Raw genomic sequence first — 24,869 nt, 5'->3', positions numbered from 1 at the left:
AGGTCTTTTTTGTTATTTATTGAGCTTTAAAACAAATGAATAACGACTCTATATAATATGATAGTAAAATACACGGAGCCTCTCTTTTTCCATTACATTACATTACATTACATTGCATTTAGCTGACGCTTTTATCCAAAGCGACTTACAATAAGTGCGTTCGACCAACAAAGTACAAACTTGAAGAAAACAGAATCATATAAGTACATCAGGTTTCATAGAGCTAAAACATTTCAAGTGCTACTCAACTGGCTTTAGATAAGCCAGCCCTTTGTTAGTATATAAGTGCTTTGTTGGTAATTCTATCGCTCGAAGTGCAGTCTAAAGAGATGAGTTTTCAGTCTGCGCCGGAAGATGTGTAAGCTTTCTGCTGTCCTGATTTCAATGGGGAGCTCATTCCACCATTTTGGAGCCAGGATAGCAAACCCACGTGTTTTTGCTGATGGGAACTTGGGTCCCCCTCGCAGTGCGGGTGCAGCGAGCTGTTCGGCTGATGCAGAGCGGAGTGCACGTGCTGGGGTGTACAGTTTAACCATGTCCTGGATGTAGGAAGGGCCAGATCCATTCGATTCCATTTCCTCCCTCTCTTCGGACAGCGCCAGTGTATGTCTCATGCAGCAGCTGATCCAGTAATGAGTGACCCGGCCGACAGTAAAAATAAACATATTTATAACTAGTTTAGGTAGTTTGAGAGGTAATTAAAATAGCTGCAAGTGAGCAGAGCTGCGTGTCTCCGTCCTGTCAGATTAGACTTCACTCGCATTTATGTCCATATCAAGAGAAAGATAAATAATCTGAATTCAGTGTGCAGTTTACTTTGATGCGGGGGTGAGCAGCCGAGGTGGGGGAGGCGGGACTATTGCCTCATCATTATCAGAAAATTATCGTATAGGGCTTACGACCCCCCAGAGCGTTGCGTATGCCGTTCTATCCACCTTGGGACCCGTTATTGTTTCCGCAGTTGTTTACTGTCATATTCGGTCGTCCTAGTGTGGCAGAACGGTCTATACAGGACTGTCTCAGAAAATTAGAATATTGTGATAAAGTTCTTTATTTTCTGTAATGCAATTAAAAAAACAAAAATGTCATACATTCTGGATTCATTACAAATCAACTGAAATATTGCAAGCCTTTTATTATTTTAATATTGCTGATTATGGCATACAGCTTAAGAAAACTCAAAAATCCTATCTGAGACAGTCCTGTATGACACTAAACAGTAACGCAAACGACCGTTTTCGTCCTCGTGGGGCCGGGGCCTAAGCCATCCTGACAATTACAGGGTTCACCAGATCCTAGAGTGATTTGGATTTCCATTCAAACTGATGTATCATGTAAAGCCTCTTCAGTTACAGTGGATGTGTTTTCCCCAGCTGGCCACCATTATGCTGCCAGAGGAGGAGAACTTCCTGCTTCTTTTCCGCAGAGAAACACCGCTGGACAACAGCGTGGAGTTCATGAGGGTGAGGGTCAAAGGTCAACATATGATACAGGTTCAACATATATGTGAGGTGTATAAAAAGAGGAGAGCGGAAGCTCAGGAAATATAGAAAAACACAACACAGCATCTGATTTGAAAAAGAGCTGAAGAAGACATGATGAAAATAAACAGCCCTTTCTAGGTTTGGCTCTTTTATTAATACCTAAATCTAATAGTGATGCTGAATGGATGTTGAATGGTCGGTCAACCTTGGAAAACTTGTTAGATTTTGTTGATTATTTCTCCGTAGAAAGATTCTTAAAGTTGTTGATGACATTATCTGTCATTCCTTTCCAAAATCTCTACTTGTACAAAACAAATATTGTGATATGAAAGAGTTTAATAAACCTTTTGAGTTGTTAAACGCTTTTTCTATTTTGGAAAAGCACCAACTACACAACAAACTAATTTTTATTTTAAAGAAACATAGAGAATTATAAGTGCATTTATGGTTTATATAGTGATGGTTGTAATTAACATTGCAGATGTTAGACTCAAACTTTATCATATTTCATATTTGTTGCATTTTCAGTGATGTGTCTCTTGTGTGTAGATCTGGAGGAGCTATGACGCAGACAGCAGCGGCTACATCTCAGCCATCGAGCTCAAGGTATCTGATGAGTTCACACGTGCTGCAGCAGACTCTATCATGCACCTAATCCAGTCTGTGGTTAGATCACAGAGCTGATCTGGAAATGTGTGACTATTGATTTATAGTCAGATCTTTAAAATATAAATGCAGAGTTGATGTTTTATATTTACTCAATTAAATATCAATTTAATGTAAAATTAGAATATATATGAGCATTATATTATCCTTTATTTAACCAGGTAAAAGTCTCATTGAGATGACAATCTATTTTCCAAGAGCGACCTGGCCAAGAGGGCAGCTTCAACAGATAAAACACAGACTACAACACTAAGACGAATACAGCGGTCGTAAAACAAAAAATTAAATGGCACATTAACTAGTAAACATGCAAATTAAAGAAACTATTATAAATCATTAAAAACTGGCACAATTTAAAACGACTTCAATTATGGGATATACGAGCAATCACATCGCCCAATAGATTCTTGTTCTCTGTCCTTTAAGGTGGACTTGAACTCCCCCATAGTGATCAAATCTGAGAGTTTCAGCTCCCTCCGCAAAATGAGGCCCCATCCGCGAGGGGTCTGCGTGATCTGCGTGTAGGGAGGGTATATATAATAACGTCATATTAAATGCAGTCATTTGGTCTTTAGCAACAGCTTGTGAGAGCAGTCCATTCATCGGTGTTCGTTTTAATGCTACCAGTTTGTTGACGGCTTGTGTGTCGATGGGACTTCTCATGCTCCCTAAATGTTTCCCCTGCCTTTCCCCTATGGGCTCAGAACAGTTTCATTATACACACATGCACACAGAAGGATTCACACTTGTATTTCATGATCCGCAAAAGGATTCACACTTGTATTTCCGGATCCACACTTGTGTTTTTCAGTGCACACACAAATGTGTTCCGTTTCATATACATGTAAATAAAATCAAAATGCAGAAAAAAGTTTTAAATGTGTATTTTTGATCCTCACAAATTTGTTTTCCGTTTAAAACCGCTGCACCTTCAAACACAAACCGCTTTCTGTGCATGGATCGCTGTGCATTCGTGTGTGGGTTTTTTGAGACTCCCCTGACGGTCAGCCGATTCGTACTTGTAATTTTTTCTATCTATAGCCAATCCGATGTCTCCTCAATTCTAAGCCAATCACATGAGCGCGCCCCCACCAGGGTAGATTTCTTGCGTTCATGACGTAGCGCTTCATGTTCGCATTTTGCGCAGTCCGGAGCTGACAGGTCCATGGCATGGTCAATGGAGCCTGCCTGCAGGCGCTAATCTCAGGACACCTCACCTCTCAGTACATTGCCACTTTCCGAACAGGAAATGCACGCAAATACAATCTTTTATATTATTAAGGTACAGCGCCACTTTCCGAACCATTGCTGAATGCTTGTGTGTACACAAAAACGGCAGGCAAAACCGTTTTAAATGTGTGTTTCCTGTATGGCGAATGCCGCTGCTTTATTTATGTCTGTATGAAGTTGTTGTGAGTGTGGAGGGAGCAGCTACAGGTTAGCTTAGCCTAATTGATCAGTGCACTACGAAGCCAGTGCCAGACAGTGAACTGTCAACGGGGGGAGCCCCGCCGGTCATTATCGGCCGATATTCACTCTAAATAGTTTGATCGGTGCTCTCTATAAAGGCCGATCAGGAGAGCTGGATCTGATCGATATGGACATAAACACGAGTGAAGTATAACTGTACGCGAGAGAGAGATCAGATCAGCTGCTGAGTCTGACGGAGACACGCAGCTCTGGATGATCACCTGAAGCTCCGCCCTCTGTTTAGCGAGCTGACCGGACAGCACAAAATGCGTATATGAAGTGTCATGAATGCAGGAAATCATACCCTCGTGGGGGCGCGCTCATGTGATTGGCTTAGAATGAAGGAGACATCTGATTGGCTATAGATAGAAAAAATTACAAGTACGAATCGGGTGACCGTCAGGGGAGTCTCAAAAAACCCACACACGAATGCACAGCAATCCATGCACAGAAAGCGGTTTGTGTTTGCAGGTTCAGGGGATTTGAACGGAAAATAAATATGTGTGGATCAAAAATACACATGTAAAACTTGTTTCTGTATTTGGATTTTATTTACATGTATATGAAACGGAACACATGTGCATTGAAAAACACAAGTGTGGATCCGGAAATACAAGTGTGAATCCTTTTGCAGATTTTATGCATGTGTGTATTATGAGACTGTTCTGAGCCCATATTTCCCAGTTGTTAAACCCTGCTTTCACAAAACTCCCATCCCTGATCTTGGCAGCACTGACAAGCTTCTTTTCTATAGCAGAGCAACAGAAGAAGCACACCGCATTATCACTTTCTCTTATATAGTGAAGCTTTTTTATAGACTGCTTACACTAAAATTCTAACTCAAAGATTGTAACTCAAAATTCCCTTCTCGCGTCCCTGTTGGGAGCGCAGGCCATATAGACTTTGTTTTTTACACATATATGTGCAAATATAAGAGGGAACCAGCCCAAGCAGAGATTTATAAATAAAACCCAACCAATGGGAAAGTCTGTGTGCAGACAAAGATGGCCAATTAGCAGCAGCATACAAAGTGCAGTGGTGTACACGATATCCACATCCAGTAACAAAACGTAATGCACAGTGGCACACAGTATAAGATAAGATAAGATAGTACTTTGTTGATCCCAATTTGGAAAATGTTTGCGTTGCAGCAGCATAAAAAGACATAGCAGCAGTATCCAAACTCTTTACAGTATATGTATATACGGTATGTTGTAGTTTCCTTTTTATGTGTTTTTTTTTGTTAAATATGTAGTCGTATTGCATTTTCAGAACCTTGGTGTGAATCTTTTCAAGTGCACCTCTATTAGTTTGTTCACTGAAATACTTGATAAGTCAAAATGTCCCCAAAGAAAAACGTAATACATAAACAAAAATAAATACAAAAGTTCTATATTTGAGACAATTAAAGAGTTTTAGTAAGTGGATTTAGCGGCAACTTTTAATACATCATCCTGCCCTGCTAGCGCCTAAAAAAGCAGTAAATTAATTTATTGGTGTTATTTTATATTGCTCTAAATTGTAATTAAGCTTTCTTCAGACAATAGGTATTGTAGGGTTATCATATGTCACTCTGTCTCAAGAGATTTGCCACTAATGACTACTGACAATGTGTGAGCATTGAACTTCACTATTACATTGCTGGTGACTGTGAGAGGACGCTGGCACGGTCTGTTGTCGCTTCTCCCTCGTAGCCTCTTTTAGCTATTTTCAGCAAGGATTCTATTGCTTTTTGTTGTTGCACGGATTATATCCATGCTTATAACAACTATAACCCGACAATACTCCAATTTCTTGCAAATCCCTCGTCGGCTGGACGAGCTACTAGTGTTTAAGATACGAGTGGCTACTAAGGTTAGCCGCTACGCCAGCAGCGACACCTACCACAAACAGATCGTTCTGTGTTTCTGGCTCTTTCCCCATCTCTGGTCGGCAGGTCCATGGCAAACACAAACAGCTACCAACTCTGCATCTGTCCTGACCGGCATGACGCTAAAGTACTCCATCACGCAGCTGTTCGAGTTAAGACATTACAGCACTCCAAACTGTATCTCAGCACTTAAACCATTTGGAATTATATGCCGACGCCGCTACATCCACAGAAGCTCCCGTAGAGAGTTTGTTTATTCCCAGTCAGGAGACTCCATTCCATCACTCTGGTCAACTGAGCGCACTGTCACACTATTAGCACGTCATCAGACTACCGCTGCTCCTGGAACTAGTAGTAACTCTGGAAACACCGCGAGACTTCTACACACCAAGTGGGACAGAAAATGTGAAGTGGATTTCAGCCTACTACTTCCTCTACAAACCACCGCTTCATCAAGCCTAAAAATAGAACTATTTAACACACAATCCCTCACTAATAAATCATGTCTCATTCGTGGTCACATCCTAGATAGGGGAATTGACTTAATGTGTCTTACTGAGACCTGGCATCAGCCAGAGGCCTTTTCAGTCCTAAATGAAACCTGTCCTCCTGGCTATAATTACCTGGAGAAAGCCCGCCACACTGGTCGCGGTGCAGGCTTAGCCGTAATACACCGCAGTGAGCTGAAACTGACCCCCTTGTCTCTGCCTGACCTATCCTCCTTTGAATGCCTTGCATTCAAATGCAAACCCCCTTTCCCCATGACTATTCTTCTCATCTACCTGCCACCCAAACCAAACCCAGACTTCATCTCAGAGATAAATGAACTTCTCTCTTCAGTCTGTACCACATCTGCAAATACTGTCATACTCAGGGATTTGAACATCCATGCTGACCCCCCTTCCCGCCAACCTGCAGCTGACTTCCTACAACTACTGGATTTTCTCAACCTCAAACAGCATGTGGATGTCCCCACGCAAACCAGGGGGCACACGCTTGACTTGGTCATCACTGACTCGGCCCCCATCACAAATCTGTTGGTGTACGATCTGGGAGTGTCGGATCACAATGTTGTTTCAATGGAGTTCAAATTGTCTCACCTCATCAAGCCCAAGCGTCAAATCCATTTCAGAAATCAACACAGGCATCATGACTTTGGACCTGCAGCAAATCCGCCGTCATCCGACCCCTTCTCAAAAAAAACACCCTAGACCCAGACGTCCTCGCTAACTACAGGCCCATCTCCAACCTCCCATTTCTTGCCAAGGTGCTGGAAAAAGTAGTTGCCGCCCAGCTTCAGGACCATCTCCAACTAAACGGCCTCTTCGAGAAACTCCAGTCCGGTTTCCGTTCCGCCCACAGCACTGAAACAGCTCTGGTCAGGGTCACAAACTACCTGCTGATGGCGGCTGACACTGGTTCCCCATCTCTCCTCGTTCTCCTGGATCTGACTGCAGCATTCGACACTGTCGAACATAACATCCTCCTTCAGCGCCTCCAATACACCATCGGACTCTCTGACTCCGCCCTGAGCTGGTTCCAGTCCTGTCTGGAAGAACAGAGTACGTCTCCTTGGGAGGTGCGAGGTTCCATTCACACCCTGTCACCTGTGGTGTCCCTCAAGGGTCGGTCCTCGGGCCCACTCTGTTAAGATAAGATAGAGCTTTATTGTCTCCCTTAGGAGAAATTTGTCTTGGGCATCGAGATAATAAACATAAAACATTCAGGTCAATCAGTCATAGATACAGAACAGAAATCACATATCACATGGTAAAGAAACAAACAAGAAACATACAGGTACAGCACTTTCCCTATTGCACATATCCCTATTGCACATACATAATCAAATTGCACTTTCCCTATTGCATTCATACATAATCAAATATTTTACTTTTCCCTATTGTATTTATACATAAATCAAATATTGCACCTTCCCTACTGCATTCATACACAAATCAAATATTGCACTTTCCCTATTGCACCTATGCATAGTGTCCGTGAAATTGCACATATCCCTATTGTATACATACCTATTTACACATATTGCACTTTCCCTATTTAACCTTCTTGATTGCACAAACTACACTGTAAACATTGCACCTCCCAACAGCTCCTAACACAGCATAATCACAATTGTTTCTGACTGTTCTGCAGCTTGATTGACAGTGGAATAAAGGAAAACGTATACCTGTTCAATTTACAATTTGGTAATCTATACCTTCTGGCAGCAACTCAAACTCTCTATACAGGATGTGTTTAGGGTCGCATGTGATTTTACGGCCTTGCTTTCTCACCATCTCCTCAAATATCTCCTGAAGAGAGGATGGTGGAAGCATGCCAATTATTTTTCCAGCCCTTTTTATAATATAATACATTTGATTTATATAGCACACTTTAAAGACAAACGTCATCTCAAGGTGCTTCACAAAGCTATAAGGAAAAATAAGTAAAAAGATATCTAAAGGAGCATATTGGATGAAATATGGCAATATAAAAAATAAAAGGTTAAGAGCATAAAAGGTTTAAAAATAAATAAATAAAGTAAAGGACAGTCAGTAAAATGTGGTGTGGAACAGGTGGGTCTTGAGGCCTTTCCTAAAAAATGAGAGTGATGCCGGGGTCCGTATGTTCTCTGGAAGCTGATTCCACAGACGTGGACCCAGGGAGGAGAAAGCACGGTTTCCCATGGTGACCAGTTTTGTCCGTGGAACAGCTCTGGAGTTGTGATTTAGATTTATCCTGCAGCGGACGGGGCTCTGTTCACCCTTTACAATCTGCCCCTTGGCCGTGTCATAAGCCAGCCAGCATGGAATATCATTCCATTGCTACGAGCTATATATAAAGACAGACCCTATCCCACATGCATTCTCACTGTCACCATCATTATCACTGTTCCCATCAATATCCTTGAACACCTGCATTGAGGGGATAAAAGCCAAAAAAAGACCCCTCTCCACATCAGTTACCAACCTGGGTGTAAGATTTGACCAACATCTGACCTTCGACACCCACATCAAACACCTATGCAAAACCTCCTTCTACCACCTCAGGAACATTGCAAAACTCCATCCTACACTCTCCCTGTCAGATGCTGAACAACTGGTCCATGCCTTTGTTTCCTCAAGGCTTGACTATTGCAACGCTTTCCTCATCGGGACTCCTAGCTGGAGCCTTCAGAAGCTCCAATACATACAGAACAATGCTACTAGGATCCTGATGACGGGTGAGAAAGTACAACCAAATCACACCTGTCCTTTATTCTCTTCACTGGCTTCCTGTCTCATTCAATATCTAAAACTAGATCGCACTACTCACCCATCAGTGCATCCACGGGAATGCTCCTTCATACCTCAAAGAACTACTTACATCACAAACCTCCACACGCAACCTCCGTTCCACAACAAACCATCTGCTTCGTCCCCCCAGGACCAAACTCCGCACAATGGGGGATCGGGCTTTCTGTGCAGCTGCTCCTCACCTGTGGAACTCCCTCCCAGACCATCTGAGGACTCCACAGACCACTGACGTCTTTTAAGAAAGTCCTAAAAACCTTTCTTTAAAAAAAAGCCTTTGATGAAAGCCTTTTTGTCTGTATCTTACGCCTCCTGTAGCCAGGGCTCGCAAGTTTTGAACAGAGTTCAGAGTGAGATTTTGGCAGCGGTGTTTTGTACTCCAACTTCTGGCTCCCCTCAAAGTTTCCATGAAGCCCTCTGTATCGCGAATGTCAACGGGGGGGTGGTGCTAGAGTGGAGTATGAAGCCCTCTGTATCGCGAATGTCAACGGGGGGGGGTGCTAGTGGAGTGCACGCGTCTCAAGCAAGCCTAGCCAAAATTTGCGCGCGACTTCATGGGCGGTACCCTGGAAAGACATCTCTGCGTGAGAAATACAAGGTGTGGCGTGTGAGCGTGTGAATGGAGTGAAATGCGTGTGTCTCACGCCAAATGCGTGAGACTTGAGAGCTCTTTGTAGCACTTTGGGATTGCTTTTAGCAATGAAAGCTGTTTTACAAATGTATTAGGGCCTGAGCACGAAGTATGCGAAGACCTATTGTTATTCGCAGAAATATTATTCTTATAATTCTCGCTCTGCGCTTTAGAACTGTTTTTGAGAGCTTTACGACGCCATTCATGTAGCGACATTTTGCACAGCCCCCAGGAATGGTGAAAAATGTAACATTCTGGAGTGGATGGGTTCAAAATGTTCAACATGCTCGCTAGCGCCACCTATGACAAATGGTTTTTTCGAAACATTTACATAGTCGCACCGTAAGTTGGATGGACCTGAAATGTTCCACACTTATCCGGGTGGACCTGCTCTACATATTATCCTCTTGAACCCTTAAGCTCCGCCTACTTAGATTTTTTTTGTGCCGCCCATAGGAGAGGCGAGCGGAGGACTCAAGGAGGGGAACCGATGTGCGGTCATTTTAAAGAGACATCCATTAATGATGACAGGAGGCACAGCAACACTCTGTCTGATGGACAGATGTGTTCATGACATGACGACTTATATATTTTTTATATATTAATTCATTGACAGTGCGGTATAATGAGACAATAAGAGGCTACAGATGCGGACATATACACACACATATATTTATATAAATATATACAATTTCAGAATCAAGTATGAGAGCACTCTCATAATAACGTCACACAATCAGAGACTGGATATCCCCCCCTCTCTCTGGTCGCCGAAATGGGGAATTGAAATTACGGGCCAAAAGTTGTATTTACAAGTATTAAAACTAAAGTAAGCAGAGGACACCAAACCAACTGAGACCCGTCTACCCGCTGCATCTACGCACGGTACCACACACTGTACCACACACACCTACAGCTCCTAAACACTCATAGCTATTCTCTCTGTAAACATCGCGTCGCGAAAACCGAATACAGGTTGTGTGGTACAGTGTGGACATGCATTTAGTGAGTAAACAAACAGTCAAGGGCAGAAGTTCTGATGCACATTTGATCATCTTAAATAACTTATAATCCCAACGGGAACAGTTTGCAGAGCTGTGCTTCCTTGACATTAGCTGCGTGCTTGGGGGGGGCAACAATCGCAGGGGGTGCACCAGGCCTCAGATGATTTGAGGCCTAATATCATATTTAGACTTTTTTTTCCTTTTCTTTTTAACATATAATTGTTACACAATACATGATTGTATACATTACAATAAACTTATACAAAATAATTGATTAAGTTAGTAGCTAATAAAGGCATAAAAAGACAGAAATGCATACTTTTTTCTATAATAAATAATAATAATATAATATAATAGAAATGTTTCTTCTGCGCGTAAGGTGTCCAAACCGGGCTTGTCTGGATAAGCGCATTTTTAAAACATAGTACGACTTTTGAATCCACATAAACACATCGGCAACATCCGGCTTACTTTGAGCATGTGTTTTAAACAGTTTAATCCCTTTGTGAATTGTTTCCACTTGTGCCCTCATTTAATTTCTCCATACAGCAGGAATCCAAATGAATTAATCCTGAGTCCAATAACCATCAAAGCCACTCCAATAGTGCTCCTTAATTACGCCTTCATCCTCCTTTAACAAAATATGTGACATTCATCCAGTTGGTGAATGTAGTTGTTGCATTTTTTAGACTTATAAACTTTAATTACCGCTGTTGCCTTGTCTGTTTACATTCTTGCAACTATAGCCTGTTGTGAATAAAGTTTAATTTAATTTACACCCGGTCTCTGTGGCCTGAAATCGACTCTGGAGGATACATCAGTGCACCCTTGGTTAAAGCTCCTCCAAAGAGCCTTTTCTCTCCTCTTTCTCCTCTCTCTCCCCTCTCTCCTCTCTCCTCTACTACATCTTTGTACCCTCGGTTATAGCTCCTCCAGAGAGACTCCTCTCTCTTCTAAACATTGTATCCTCGGTTACGGCTCCTCCAGACAGCCTCCACGATAATCGATCCTCGACGAGCCTTTAGAGAAATTTGTTTTCCTTCGAGACGGCGCGCCGACATCCGTTTCCGGGTCGCTGCCGGAGAACCGAGGACTCAAGGACGTAAACATTTGAGAAATGACAAACGGCTCATTTCGGAGGACTCGCGCGCGTCTGCTTGACGCCGGGGCGACCGGCGACCCTCCCCGACAGGCGCATAGACGCGAAGGCCCGCCCACAACTGCGTGCACGCCTGTGACCACAGTTTTAATTATTATTATTTGTATTTATTTTTTCAGTTTCATATCTCCATACTTTAGACTTATGGCTGTTGGCAATGAGCATTATTTTTAAATGATGTGAGGCTAGAGGAAAAGCCTCCATTATCTCTCTGCATTTTAGTTCTCTTTTTGTCCCTTCAGGGCTTCCTTCATGACCTCTTCCTCCAACACAGGAAGTCCATAACCCCTGAGAAACTGGAGGAGTACACTGACACCATGGTAACCTGCTCGCATGTCAATACTGCTGAACTCTGTTTGTCTCTGACTGATTCCTTCTTAATGTTTCCTCCTGTAGATGAAGATGTTCGACAGGAACAGGGATGGCAGGCTGGACTTAAATGACCTGGCCAGGTACTGTTGACCTGTGTCATGTGACCAAGAGGACACTATTTTTTTGGTATAAAAATAGAATTATAAATATGTTTCTAAATAAAAATCTTTGTTCCTTGTTGTCTCAGAATATTGGCCCTGAAAGAGAATTTCTTACTCAAGTTTAAGATGGATGTAAGTTTTAAGAAGTTAGATGTTTTTTCATTTGATATTACAATTTTTTTGCAAGAGAAAACACTTACAACTCACCTCAATCTCCCTATTTATGTCTAAAGGAGATTCATGCTTTTAGAAGTTGCATGCTAACAGCAGACTTATGTTTCATGCAAATATTGAATTCCTAATTTTTACTGTTGAATTATTCTCCATACTGTGTTTGGTCTCAGGCTTGCAGTCAGGACGACAGAAAGAGAGACTTTGAGAACATTTTCGCTCACTATGATGTTGTAAGTTTGAATTTAGATGTGTGTTAAATGACTGACCAAACAGAGGAGGGGGGTTATACAAATAGAAAACATCAATATGCTATGAAAAAAACCGCTTGAATTTATTATACCACATATTCATAAAAGGTTACTACCTTTTATGAATATGTGGTATAATAAATTATGATGGAACAGCAACACGTGTAAAGGGGCCCTATCATGCTTTTTGACATCACTATGTAACACTTGTGCTACTATTGGCTAGCGCTCCAACACATTGTACGTGAGACTAAGTGGCGGGACATCTCTAAGGGATTGAGCAATAACAACAGAGCAGGCCAGCTAACCAATCAGAGCAGACTGGGCTCTGGTTTCAGACAGAGGGTGAAAAGAGGTCCTGCAGCACAGGCATCATTAGAAAAATAAAGAGCTTTTTGAACATTAGAGCATGGAGACATGTCCCAGGAGAGGAAACAAATACTAATATGAACCTGAAGATGAGCATTATAGGGCCCCTTTAAAATGTTAGCTTATGGGCCGTGCTTCAAATCGGTTTTCAGCCATCACATTTCTTTTTTTATTTGATAAAATCACAGAGAAGCTCATCTAAAGAACATTATTAATTCAGGTTCTCCATCTGTCCATAATTTTTGGGGTTTGCCTTTACATTTGGCACATATGTCCACCTGGATTTATGGATAAATTGATTAGAACTTCATGGACAAAGGTCACTATGACCTCACAAAACATATATTTGGCCAAAACTGAATAATTAATATGCCTATTATGACAGTGTGCGTGCACGCAGTAGCAGTGTGGCTTACCTTGGAACCAGATGGTCAGTGGTTCAAGTCTCACAGGTGCAACTATGGCAGCCCCTTTTATCAGACACCTTTCCAAATATTGTGTTTCAATAAATAACCATGTTATTTCGGGCCTAATGTGTATAGGTCCTGTTAGGCATGTGTGTGACTGTTAATCAAAAAACAGATTGAAACACTGAGAGAATTGAAAAGTATGCCTCCTTCTATAGAGTAAGACGGGTGAGCTGGAGGGCCCTGAGGTGGATGGATTTGTCAAAGATATGATGGAGCTGGTGAAGGTGCCCTTACATTCCCTTATATACAGAGCTGATACACAATGTTATTGATCAGATGTCAGTGTCATTCATCAGGAGTCTTCTGACCTCTAACTCTTCCACCCGACCCTCTCCTCCAGCCCAGCATCAGTGGCACAGACCTGGACAAGTTCAGGAAAGCTCTGATGGGTCACTGCGACATCAACGGAGACGGAAAGATCCAGAAGAACGAGCTGGCTCTCTGCCTCGGCCTCAAACTCAGCTAACAGACCCCCACAACGTTCACACATTTTTCTTTCTTTCCTCTATCCTTCTTTCCATCTTCCTTGTCTCTATGTACAGTTCTAAATTATTTCATTTTTCAATTTAAATGTGTATCTTTTACTCTTTTACTCCCGTCTAAATCATTACTTCTCGCTCCCTATTTTAGCAGCATCGCCTGAATTAGTGGCTCTCAGTTGGTGTTTTAAGAATGATGTATCTACATGTTTTATGCTCATATATATATAATGTGTTATATATTGCTATAATATTTATATTAAAATATCTAGTAATTGAAATAATGGTAAATGTGGAGCCTTGAGTTGGGACATAAAAATAGTTTGTTTTCTTTGTAATGTAAAAAATAATGAAACATTGTTTGAATTACATTTTTTGTGAAACGAGTATCATGAATGATGGCTAATAAAATAGTTTGTGTCTTTGTCAGCTGTGTCTCTCTTTACGGAAATCATAAGTGTGCTACAAAAGGTGCTTTCAGTCACTGCAGGTGACTTTTATAGTGCCCTATAATCAATGGCTGCTTGGAGGAAAGGAAAAATGTACAGTAATTGAGTCTTATGTGCTTTGGAAAATTATAAGCAGTGATATAAAATATGTGGTTTTCAATAAGCCAAAAAACTTCCAAAATCATTTTCAAATCACAAGCATATTTGTTTTTAAGTAATCATACAGTGGTAAAAGGTCCCATAAGACCTCTCAACTTCAGTGGAAGAGAACAATATCTTATTTGCAGTATAACATATATATAAATTGAATCTTAAACATATGTTAATATGTATACATATATGTGTTTGATTTTAATACATCTTGTCATTTCACAGTGTTTTAAGATCAAAAGCTTAGACTTTTTAGGTCTTAGTTTCTGGGTCTTACTAATACCTCTGTGGTATTGAAGGAGGAAAATTAAATCAAAACCTCAATAAACAAAAACAAAACTAGGATCAAACTATTATCGCCTGTCAGGGGAATTTTGCCTAGCGGCCAGGTAAAGGTTATCATTTGGTTAAACTGACTTTTGAATCAGATCTGCTGACAGAATGAAATGTTGAAATATGTCAAATTAGCTAAAGTGTGAACACCTGCCCAGGTTGCCAGAGGGCGGAGTTCCCAAGCTGATTCCAATGACTTCATCAGTGCGATGATTGTTCAGCTCATGCACCGACACTTTAAAAGGACCACTGTCTTTGCAGCAGTCATGAATCTGAAACAATAGATTCTTTTTGTATTTGCTGCACACTGCTTACAGACTGTTTGGTTTCAGTTTTACAACAAAAATGTATTTTGGGTTGTGTGTGAGGTAAGATATTCTTATTTTGGCAGATTTCTTATATTTATTCTACTTAACTGTTTTTGGTTGGTTCATGTTTAATTCCTCTTTTCTTAGAGTTCTTGTGCTCTCACTCTTGATTTTTGGGGGGCAAGCAAAGGGTAAGGATTTATGGTTCACAAGCTGCAGTTGAAATGTATAATTTTCCTATAAGGCTGTCTTTTAAAAAATGTGTTCTCCTTTTTAGCACTCAGCTACAGAAGTGGAGGCTCCAGTGGCATTACACCTCACTTTGATTTTTCAAGAAGCCTTAAACCCGCTTCCACTTCCAGTGATGATAGTTCAGCACGGCCTGAGAGGGTTTTGGGTAGCTATTCACCCTTTCATGCTGACGGGGCTTTATCTGATACTCTGAAGCCAGCTGCTGCACCAAGTGCAGGAGGTTATAGTGGCTCTCATGGTAGGCAAGTAGATGGTTACAGTCCTGAGGGAAGTGTTTCTAGTTACGGGCCAAGCCAACCAATAATTCGTAAACCAAACCAACTACCTCAAGCTAACCCTAGTGCAAAAGGTGTCCTTCCAACCAAAGCTGCCCCGTGGCCTTTGCCCCATAATCCAAACTCTTTTCAGTCTGGTATTGCTTCAAGTTCTGCACTTGTGATGCACTCTGGTCCCTACTCCAAGCCCCAGCAGCCCAAAAACCTTCCAAAGCTCCAGCAGGCCGGCTACAAGCCTCACCAGCCCAAACCTCAGCAGGCCGCCAACCCTTCAAATCCCCTGCAGTCTTGGTACCAGCCCAAACCCCAGCAGACCAAGCCCAACCAGCCTTTCTACTCTTCAAATCCTCAGCAGGCCAAGACCTACCAGCCTTCACATCCTCAGCAGGCCAAGCCCTACCAGCCTTCACATCCTCAGCAGGCCAAGCCCTACCAGCCTTCACATCCTCAGCAGGCCAAGCCCTACCAACCTTCACATCCTCAGCAGGCCAAGCCCTACCAGCCTTCACATCCTCAGCAGGCCAAACCCTACCAGCCTTCACATCCTCAGCAGGCCAAGCCCTACCAACCTTCACATCCTCAGCAGGCCAAGCCCTACCAGCCTTCACATCCTCAGAAGGCCAAACCCTACCAGCCTTCACATCCTCAGCAGGCCAAGACCTACCAGCCTTCACATCCCCAGCAGGCTAAGCCCTACCAGCCAGCCTACCCTTTGAATCCCCAGCGTGCTACCAACCCTTCAAGTCCCTTGCAGCCTAGGTACCGTCCGAAACCCCAGCAGCCTTACTACCCTTCAAATCTCCAACAGGCCAAGCCTCAGCAGGCCGAACCCCTGCAAGGGGTGCTCCAAAGTAAAGCTGCCATGTTGGACTTTCGTTCTGAAGGAAGTGTTGCGTCTGGCTCTAATGTGCAGGCCCAGCGGGCTACCAACCCTTCGAATCCCTTGCAGTCTAGGTACCGGCCAAAACCCCAGCAGCGTTCCTACCCGTCAAAACCCCAGCAGGCCAAGCCCTACCAGCGTTCATATCCTCCAAATCCTCAGCAGGCCAAGCCCTACCAGTCTTCACATCCTCAGCAGGCCAAGCCCTACCGGCCTTCACATCCTCAGCAGGCCAAGACCGACCAGCCTTCACATCCCCAGCAGGCCAAGCCCTACCAGCCAGCCTACCCTTTGAATCCCCAGCGGGCTACCAACCCTTCAAGTCCCCTGCAGTCTAGGTACCGTCCGAAACCCCAGCAGCCTTACTACCCTTCAAATCTCCAACAGTCCAAGTCCAAGCCTCAGCAGGCCGAACCCCTGCAAGGGGTGCTCCAAAGTAAAGCTGCCATGTGGGACTTTCCTTCTGAAGGAAGTGTTGCTTCTGGCTCTAATGTGCAGGCCAAGCCCTACCAGCCTGCATACCCTTTGAATCCCCGGCGGGCTACCAACCCTTCAAATCCCTTGCAGTCTAGGTACCAGCCAAAACCCCAGCAGCGTTCCTACCCTCCAAAACCCCAACAGGCCAAGCCTCAGCAGGCTGAACCCCTGCAAGGGGTGCTCCAAAGTAAAGCTGCAAGGTGGGACTTTCCTTCCGAGGGAAGTGTTGCTTCTGGCTCTAATGTGCAGGCTAAGCCCTACCAGCCAGCATACCCTTTGAATCCCCAGCGGGCTACCAACCCTTCAAGTCCCCTGCAGTCTAGGTACTGGCCCAAACCCCACCAGCCTGCCTACTGGTCAAATCCTCAGCAGGCCAAGCCCTACCAGCCCGCCTACCCTTCAAACCCTCAGCAGCCCAAACCTCAGCAGGCCAAAGCCCTGCAAGGGGTGCTCCAAAGTAAAGCTGGCATGTGGGACTTTACTTCCCAAGGAAGTGTTGCTTCTGGCTCTAAGGTGCAGCCCACTGACTCAAACTCGCACTTGAATGTTGACCAAAGAAGTTTGAGAGAAATTCCAATAACATTCTTGAACCAGCCCAGGTGGCAGCAGCAACTGGTGCCAGTGTTGAACATACATCATTGACCTTCCTAACTGTAAGTTGGTTTAAATTAAAGATTGCTACAATGAAGTAAGGGAAATGCTTTGCAAATGTTATAAATTGTATTTTCTGTTCTCAGGTTCCTGAAGTTGCCTGGAAGCCGTCTGAACTGGCATCAACTTTGAATTTAATAAAATACTTGGAACACACTCTTTGGATGTTATTTGAAACTTTACTTGTGTGCTGTGCTGTAGACAGTGCTGCACCCTTACTTCCTGAACATGTCCAAAACCACTTGCTTGTTTCCTTTGAACTTCAGGGGCTTGTTTTCCTGGCTAGGTACAATAACATTGTGAACAGCAGCTCACAGTAATGTGTATGCAAATATATGTATTGACCAGCAAGTTTAAAAGACTTGACTAAGAATGTTCTTCACTTAACATTTGAAAGTTTGATGACTTAAAGGCTATGAGAACTTTCAAGGATGAGTGTCCAATATTATTTCAAAGTGTCAGACTCTGTGGTTCCTAATGAGGTTTATTGGACTACACATGACAAACTTGTATCACTTAAAACGACATGTTCAGAAACATTGCAGTTTATGCTTTATACCATGCTGCTGAATTGATTGTCATATAATGCATATGTTTGTGTATTTCGGGCCTAATGTGTATAGGTCCTGTTAGGCATGTGTGTAACTGTTAATCAAAAACAGATTGCAACACTGAGAGAATTAAAAAGTATGCCACCTTCAATAGGGTGAGCTGGAGGGCCCTGTGGATGGATTTGTCAAAGATATGATGGAGCTGGTGAAGGTGCACTTACATTCCCTTATATACAGAGCTGATACACAATGTTATTGATCAGATGTCAGTATCATTCATCAGGAGTCTTCTGACCTCTACCTCTTCCACCCGACCCTCTCCTCCAGCCCGGCATCAGTGGCACAGACCTGGACAAGTTCAGGAAAGCTCTGATGGGTCACTGCGACATCAACGGAGACGGAAAGATCCAGAAGAACGAGCTGGCTCTCTGCCTCGGCCTCAAACTCAGCTAACAGACCCCCACAACGTTCACACATTTTTCTTTCTTTCCTCTATCCTTCTTTCCATCTTCCTTGTCTCTATGTACAGCTCTAAATTATTTCATTTTTCAATTTAAATGTGTATCTTTTACTATACTCTTTTACTCCCGTCTAAATCATTACTTCTCCCTCCCTAATTTAGCAGCATCGCCTGAATTAGTGGCTCTCAGTTGGTGTTTTAAGAATGATTTATCTACATGTTTTATGCTCATATATATAATGTGTTATATATTGCTATAATATTTATATTAAAATATCTAGCAATTGAAATAATGGTAAATGTGGAGCCTTGAGTTGGGACATAAAAATAGTTTGTTTTCTTTGTAATGTAAAAAATAATGAAACATTGTTTGAATTACATTTTTTGTGAAACGAGTATCCTGAATGATGGCTAATAAAATAGTTTGTGTCTTTGTCAGCTGTGTCTCTCTTTACGGAAATCATAAGTGTGCTACAAAAAGTGCTTTCAGTCACTGCAGGTGACTTTTATAGTGCCCTATAATCAATGGCTGCTTGGAGGAAAGAAAATGTACAGTAATTGAGTCTTATGTGCTTTGGAAAATTATAAGCAGTGATATAAAAAATGTGGTTTTCAATAAGCCAAAACACTTCCAAAATCATTTTCAAATCACAAGCATATTTGTTTTTAAGTAATCATACAGTGGTAAAAGGTCCCATAAGATCTCTCAACTTCAGTGGAAGAGAACAATATCTTATTTGCAGTGGAACATATATATAAATTGAATCTTAAACATATGTTAATATGTATACATATATGTGTTTGATTTTAATACATCTTGTCATTTCACAGTGTTTTAAGATCAAAAGCTTAGACTTTTTAGGTCTTAGTTTCTGGGTCTTACTAATGCCTCTGTGGTATTGAAGGAGGAAAATTAAATCAAAACCTCAATAAACAAAAACAAAACTACGATCAAACTATTATCGCCTGTCAGGGGAATTTTGCCTAGCGGCCAGGTAAAGGTTATCATTTGGTTAAACGGACTTTTGAATCAGATCTGCTGACAGAATGAAATGTTGAAATGTGTCAAATTAGCTAAAGTGTGAACACCTGCCCAGGTTGCCAGAGGGCGGAGTTCCCAAGCTGATTCCAATGACTTCATCAGTGCGATGATTGGTCAGCTCATGCACCGACACTTTAAAAGGACCACTGTCTTTGCAGCAGTCATGAATCTGAAACAATAGATTATTTTTGTATTTGCTGCACACCGCTTACAGACTGTTTGGTTTCAGTTTTACAACAAAAATGTATTTTGGGTTGTGTGTGAGGTAAGATATTCTTATTTTGGCAGATTTCTTATATTTATTCTACTTAACTGTTTTTGGTTGGTTCATGTTTAATTCCTCTTTTCTTAGAGTTCTTGTGCTCTCACTCTTGATTTTTGGGCAGCAAGCAAAGGGTAAGGATTTATGGTTCACAAACTGCAGTTGAAATGTATAATTTTCCTATAAGGCTGTCTTTTAAAAAATGTGTTCTCCTTTTTAGCACTCGACTACAGAAGTGGAGGCTCAGGTGGCATTACACCTCACTTTGATTTTTCAAGAAGCCTTAAACCCGCTTCCACTTCCAGTGACGATAGTTCAGCGCGGCCTGAGAGGGTTTTGGGTAGCTATTCACCCTTTCATGCTGACGGGGCTTTATCTGATACTCTGAAGCCAGCTGCTGCACCAAGTGCAGGAGGTTATAGTGGCTCTCATGGTAGGCAAGTAGATGGTTACAGTCCTGAGGGAAGTGTTTCTAGTTACGGGCCAAGCCAACCAATAATTCGTAAACCAAACCAACTACCTCAAGCTAACCCTAGTGCAAAAGGTGTCCTTCCAACCAAAGCTGCCCCGTGGCCTTTGCCCCATAATCCAAACTCTTTTCAGTCTGGTATTGCTTCAAGTTCTGCACTTGTGATGCACTCTGGTCCCTACTCCAAGCCCCAGCAGCCCAAAAACCTTCCAAAGCTCCAGCAGGCCGGCTACAAGCCTCACCAGCCCAAACCTCAGCAGGCCGCCAACCCTTCAAATCCCCTGCAGTCTTGGTACCAGCCCAAACCCCAGCAGACCAAGCCCAACCAGCCTTTCTACCCTTCACATCCTCAGCAGGCCAAGCCCTACCAGCCTTCACATCCTCAGCAGGCCAAGCCCTACCAGCCTTCACATCCTCAGCAGGCCAAGCCCTACCAGCCTTCACATCCTCAGCAGGCCAAGCCCTACCAGCCTTCACATCCTCAGCAGGCCAAGACCTACCAGCCTTCACATCCCCAGCAGGCCAAGCCCTACCAGCCAGCCTACCCTTTGAATTCCCAGCGTGCTACCAACCCTTCAAGTGCCCTGCAGTCTAGGTACCGGCCGAAACCCCAGCAGCCTTACTACCCTTCAAATCTCCAACAGGCCAAGCCTCAGCAGGCCGAACCCCTGCAAGGGGTGCTCCAAAGTAAAGCTGCCATGTGGGACTTTCGTTCTGAAGGAAGTGTTGCGTCTGGCTCTAATGTGCAGGCCCAGCGGGCTACCAACCCTTCGAATCCCTTGCAGTCTAGGTACCGGCCAAAACCCCAGCAGCATTCCTACCCGTCAAAACCCCAGCAGGCCAAGCCCTACCAGCGTTCATACCCTCCAAATCCCCAACAGGCCAAGCCTCAGCAGGCCGAACCCCTGCAAGGGGTGCTCCAAAGTAAAGCTGCCATGTGGAACTTTCCTTCTGAAGAGAGTGTTGCTTCTGGCTCTAATGTGCAGGCCAAGCCCTACCAGCCTGCATACCCTTTGAATCCCCAGCGGGCTACCAACCCTTCAAATCCCTTGCAGTCTAGGTACCAGCCAAAACCCCAGCAGCGTTCCTACCCTCCAAATCCCCAACAGGCCAAGCCTCAGCAGGCTGAACCCCTGCAAGGGGTGCTCCAAAGTAAAGCTGGCATGTGGGATTTTCCTTCCCAAGGAAGTGTTGCTTCTGGCTCTAAGGTGCAGGCCAAGCCCTACCAGCCAGCATACCCTTTGAATCCCCAGCGGGCTACCAACCCTTCAAGTCCCCTGCAGTCTAGGTACTGGCCCAAACCCCACCAGCCTGCCTACTGGTCAAATCCTCAGCAGGCCAAGCCCTACCAGCCCGCCTACCCTTCAAACCCTCAGCAGCCCAAACCTCAGCAGGCCAAAGCCCTGCAAGGGGTGCTCCAAAGTAAAGCTGGCATGTGGGACTTTACTTCCCAAGGAAGTGTTGCTTCTGGCTCTAAGGTGCAGCCCACTGACTCAAACTCGCACTTGAATGTTGACCAAAGAAGTTTGAGAGAAATTCCAATAACATTCTTGAACCAGCCCAGGTGGCAGCAGCAACTGGTGCCAGTGTTGAACATACATCATTGACCTTCCTAACTGTAAGTTGGTTTAACTTAAAGATTGCTACAATGAAGTAAGGGAAATGCTTTGCAAATGTTATAAATTGTATTTTCTGTTCTCAGGTTCCTGAACTTGCCTGGAAGCCGTCTGAACTGGCATCAACTTTGAATTTAATAAAATACTTGGAACACACTCTCTTTGGATGTTATTTGAAACTTTACTTGTGTGCTGTGCTGTAGACAGTGCTGCACCCTTACTTCCTGAACATGTCCACAACCACTTGCTTGTTTCCTTTGAACTTCAGGGGCTTGTTTTTCTGGCTAGGTACAATAACATTGTGAACAGCAGCTCACAGTAATGTGTATGCAAATATATGTATTGACCAGCAAGTTTAAAAGACTTGACTAAGAATGTTCTTCACTTAACATTTGAAAGTTTGATGACTTGAAGGCTATGAGAACTTTCAAGGATGAGTGTCCAATATTATTTCAAAGTGTCAGACTCTGTGGTTCCTAATGAGGGTTATTGGACTACACATGACAAACTTGTATCACTTAAAACAGGGGTCGGCAACCCACGGGCCGCATGCGGCCCTTTAAGCCCTCTGCTCTGGCTCCCTTGAGCTTAGACAAAAAAGAAGGAAAGAAAATAAAAGTACTTGTAGGACTATTTATATTTTGTTGCATGGTTGAAAATGTTTCGTATCTTGTATTTTGAGGTGATACTGTGACACATAAATAAAAAACAAAACGGTTTTAATTAGGTCAACTAAAATATGCGTCACATCCTGCTACGGTCCCGCGCGAGTGTCTTTTCTTGGAGGCACTCGCGCGGGGACCCCCGGCTCGATGAGCGAACTATGGATAAATCAAAGAAAAGTTCCGGAGGAACACAGGATTTCATTCTGTGTGGACAGTTATATGCTTTCACAGCAAACGATGCTGGTTTACCGGTATGTTTGATATCTAGAGAGAAGTTGTCAAAGGTGCTGCAGCCTTTACGTATCGAGGAATAACACGGGAGAGGAAGACAGCTGACGATCTTCAGTCATAATTCAATGGGGTGTGTCATTTATTTCAGAAAACACTTTTTGTTATATTCCATAGAATGCTCTTAACGTCCAGATAGCAATGAATATATTAAATGCTTTGACAATAAATACATACAAAAATTAATCTCTGGAAGCCGTAGCGCTGTAAAAAAGCACGACCAATCATTTTAGCCGACCCGGCTAAAATAACTGGATGGCCTACCTGCCTGTCAACCTTCCACCTGTGCACAAACTTATCTCGTGGCCTCATTGATGATGCGCGTTCGTATGTGTTGGAGGAGGGACTCTGTAAGAAAGTCTGAAGGAAGAGGCCTATTTTTTCCGGTTGTGTATTTTCAAATTCTAGCGCACTCGAGCTGGTTTCTCCATTCTTACCTACCCTACCTTTAACTCTTTTTAGGGTGCAGCTATATGTTTTATTTATTTCAAAGTGGGCCCATTTTAATAATATTTTGTTTTCCTTCAAATGTTCAGAGGACTCCCCAAGTGCTGTGTTTAATTTATTTTAAAGTAGGCCTGTGTATTATTTGTAATTCTCCTTATAGGAGTTCTTTGTTTCTTATTAGAGGTTAACAGTTGTATATAATGTAATAAATAGCCTAATAAATGCAAAAAAACTGTAGTTTTTGTCTGATATAACAATAAATACAACTTTATTAGCTATCAAGCTATGAAATATGTTTTGTGGCTCCAGACAAAAATAATTGGGGGAAAAAGGAGCAAAATGGCTCTTTTGGTCAAAAAGGTTGCAGACCCCTGACTTAAAACAACATCTTCAGAAACATTGCAGTTTATGCTTTAAACCATGCTGCTGAATTGATTGTCATATAATGCATATGTTTGTGTATTTCGGGCCTAATGTGTATAGGTCCTGTTAGGCATGTGTGTAACTGTTAATCAAAAACCGATTGCAACACTGAGAGAATTAAAAAGTATGCCTCCTTCTATAGAGTAAGTAGGGTGAGCTGGAGGGCCCTGTGGATGGATTTGTCAAAGATATGATGGAGCTGGTGAAGGTGCCCTTACATTCCCTTATATACAGAGCTGATACACAATGTTATTGATCAGATGTCAGTGTCATTCATCAGGAGTCTTCTGACCTCTCTAACTCTTCCACCCGACCCTCTCCTCCAGCCCAGCATCAGTGGCACAGACCTGGAGAAGTTCAGGAAAGCTCTGATGGGTCACTGCGACATCAATGGAGACGGAAAGATCCAGAAGAACGAGCTGCCTCTCTGCCTCGGCCTCAAACTCAGCTAACAGACCCCCACAACGTTCACACATTTTTCTTTCTTTCTTCTATCCTTCTTTCCATCTCCCTTGTTTCTATGTACAGTTCTAAATTATTTCATTTTTCAATTTAAACGTTTATCTTTTATTATACTCTTTTACTCCCGTCTAAATCATTACCTCTCCCTCCCTATTTTAGCAGCATCGCCTGAGTTAGTGGCTCTCAGTTGGTGTTTTAAGAATGATGTATCGACATGTTTTATGCTCATATATATATAATATGTTATATATTGCTATAATATTTATATTAAAATATCTAGCAATTGAAATAATGGTAAATGTGGAGCCTTGAGTTGGGACAAAAAAATGGTTTGTTTTCTTTGTAATGTAAAAAATAATGAAACATTGTTTGAATTACATTTTTTGTGAAAGGAGTATCCTGAATGATGGCTAATAAAATAGTTTGTGTCTTTGTCAGCTGTGTCTCTCTTTACGGAAATCATAAGTGTGCTATAAAAAGTGCTTTCAGTCACTGTAGGTGACTTTTATAGTGCCCTATAATCAATGGCTGCTTGGAGGAAAGAAAATGTACAGTAATTGAGTCTTATGTGCTTTGGAAAATTATAAGCAGTGATATAAAATATGTGGTTTTCAATAAG

At 42.8% G+C, this 24,869-nt stretch overlaps 3 protein-coding genes across 5 annotated transcripts in view; all 3 read left to right on the top strand.

Moving 5' to 3' along the window:
* LOC307021453 (secretagogin-like) overlaps nucleotides 1–24,353 on the top strand; it is a 49,675-nt gene extending 25,322 nt beyond the window's left edge. For 2 of the 3 annotated variants that reach the window (XM_079653583.1, XM_079653581.1), the window contains exons 4-11: nucleotides 1,374–1,463; nucleotides 2,034–2,090; nucleotides 11,820–11,897; nucleotides 11,974–12,029; nucleotides 12,137–12,182; nucleotides 12,395–12,454; nucleotides 13,467–13,535; nucleotides 13,652–14,215. In XM_079653583.1, the coding sequence (XP_079509709.1) occupies nucleotides 1,374–1,463; nucleotides 2,034–2,090; nucleotides 11,820–11,897; nucleotides 11,974–12,029; nucleotides 12,137–12,182; nucleotides 12,395–12,454; nucleotides 13,467–13,535; nucleotides 13,652–13,777 (582 nt within the window). In that variant the 3' untranslated portion in view covers nucleotides 13,778–14,215. Of the gene's footprint in view, nucleotides 1–1,373; nucleotides 1,464–2,033; nucleotides 2,091–11,819; nucleotides 11,898–11,973; nucleotides 12,030–12,136; nucleotides 12,183–12,394; nucleotides 12,455–13,466; nucleotides 13,536–13,651; nucleotides 14,216–24,114 lie in introns of those variants that run through there. The other variant, XM_079653582.1, reaches the window with a different exon arrangement.
* On the top strand, nucleotides 15,019–17,721 carry LOC307021434 (uncharacterized protein). The gene is made up of 4 exons (XM_079653559.1): nucleotides 15,019–15,090; nucleotides 15,178–15,221; nucleotides 15,308–17,567; nucleotides 17,652–17,721. Exons 1-3 carry the CDS (start codon nucleotides 15,068–15,070, stop codon nucleotides 17,554–17,556), a joined length of 2,316 nt encoding a protein of 771 aa, XP_079509685.1. The 5' UTR covers nucleotides 15,019–15,067; the 3' UTR covers nucleotides 17,557–17,567; nucleotides 17,652–17,721.
* LOC307021447 (uncharacterized protein) lies at nucleotides 20,117–22,121 on the top strand. The gene is made up of 2 exons (XM_079653572.1): nucleotides 20,117–21,967; nucleotides 22,052–22,121. Exon 1 carries the CDS (start codon nucleotides 20,514–20,516, stop codon nucleotides 21,954–21,956), a length of 1,443 nt encoding a protein of 480 aa, XP_079509698.1. The 5' UTR covers nucleotides 20,117–20,513; the 3' UTR covers nucleotides 21,957–21,967; nucleotides 22,052–22,121.
* Nucleotides 24,354–24,869: the final 516 nt, after the last annotated feature.

Source organism: Notothenia rossii, assembly GCF_949606895.1.
Source record: "Notothenia rossii genome assembly, chromosome: 10".
In the NCBI taxonomy this organism is placed as follows: Eukaryota; Metazoa; Chordata; class Actinopteri; order Perciformes; family Nototheniidae; genus Notothenia; species Notothenia rossii.
Note: the sequence above shows the minus strand (reverse complement) of the source record. Positions and strands in the feature narration are given on the sequence as shown.

Bases quoted from the DNA above. Each gene is read 5' to 3' on its own strand.
- LOC307021434 (XM_079653559.1), top strand. From the start codon at position 15,068: ATGTATTTTGGGTTGTGTGTGAG. The intron at 15,091-15,177 runs GTAAGATATTCT...CTCTTTTCTTAG, and splicing joins TATTTTGGGTTGTGTGTGAG to AGTTCTTGTGCTCTCACTCT. The intron at 15,222-15,307 runs GTAAGGATTTAT...TCTCCTTTTTAG, and splicing joins TTTTGGGGGGCAAGCAAAGG to CACTCAGCTACAGAAGTGGA.
- LOC307021447 (XM_079653572.1), top strand. From the start codon at position 20,514: ATGCACTCTGGTCCCTACTCCAAGCCCCAGCAGCCCAAAAACCTTCCA.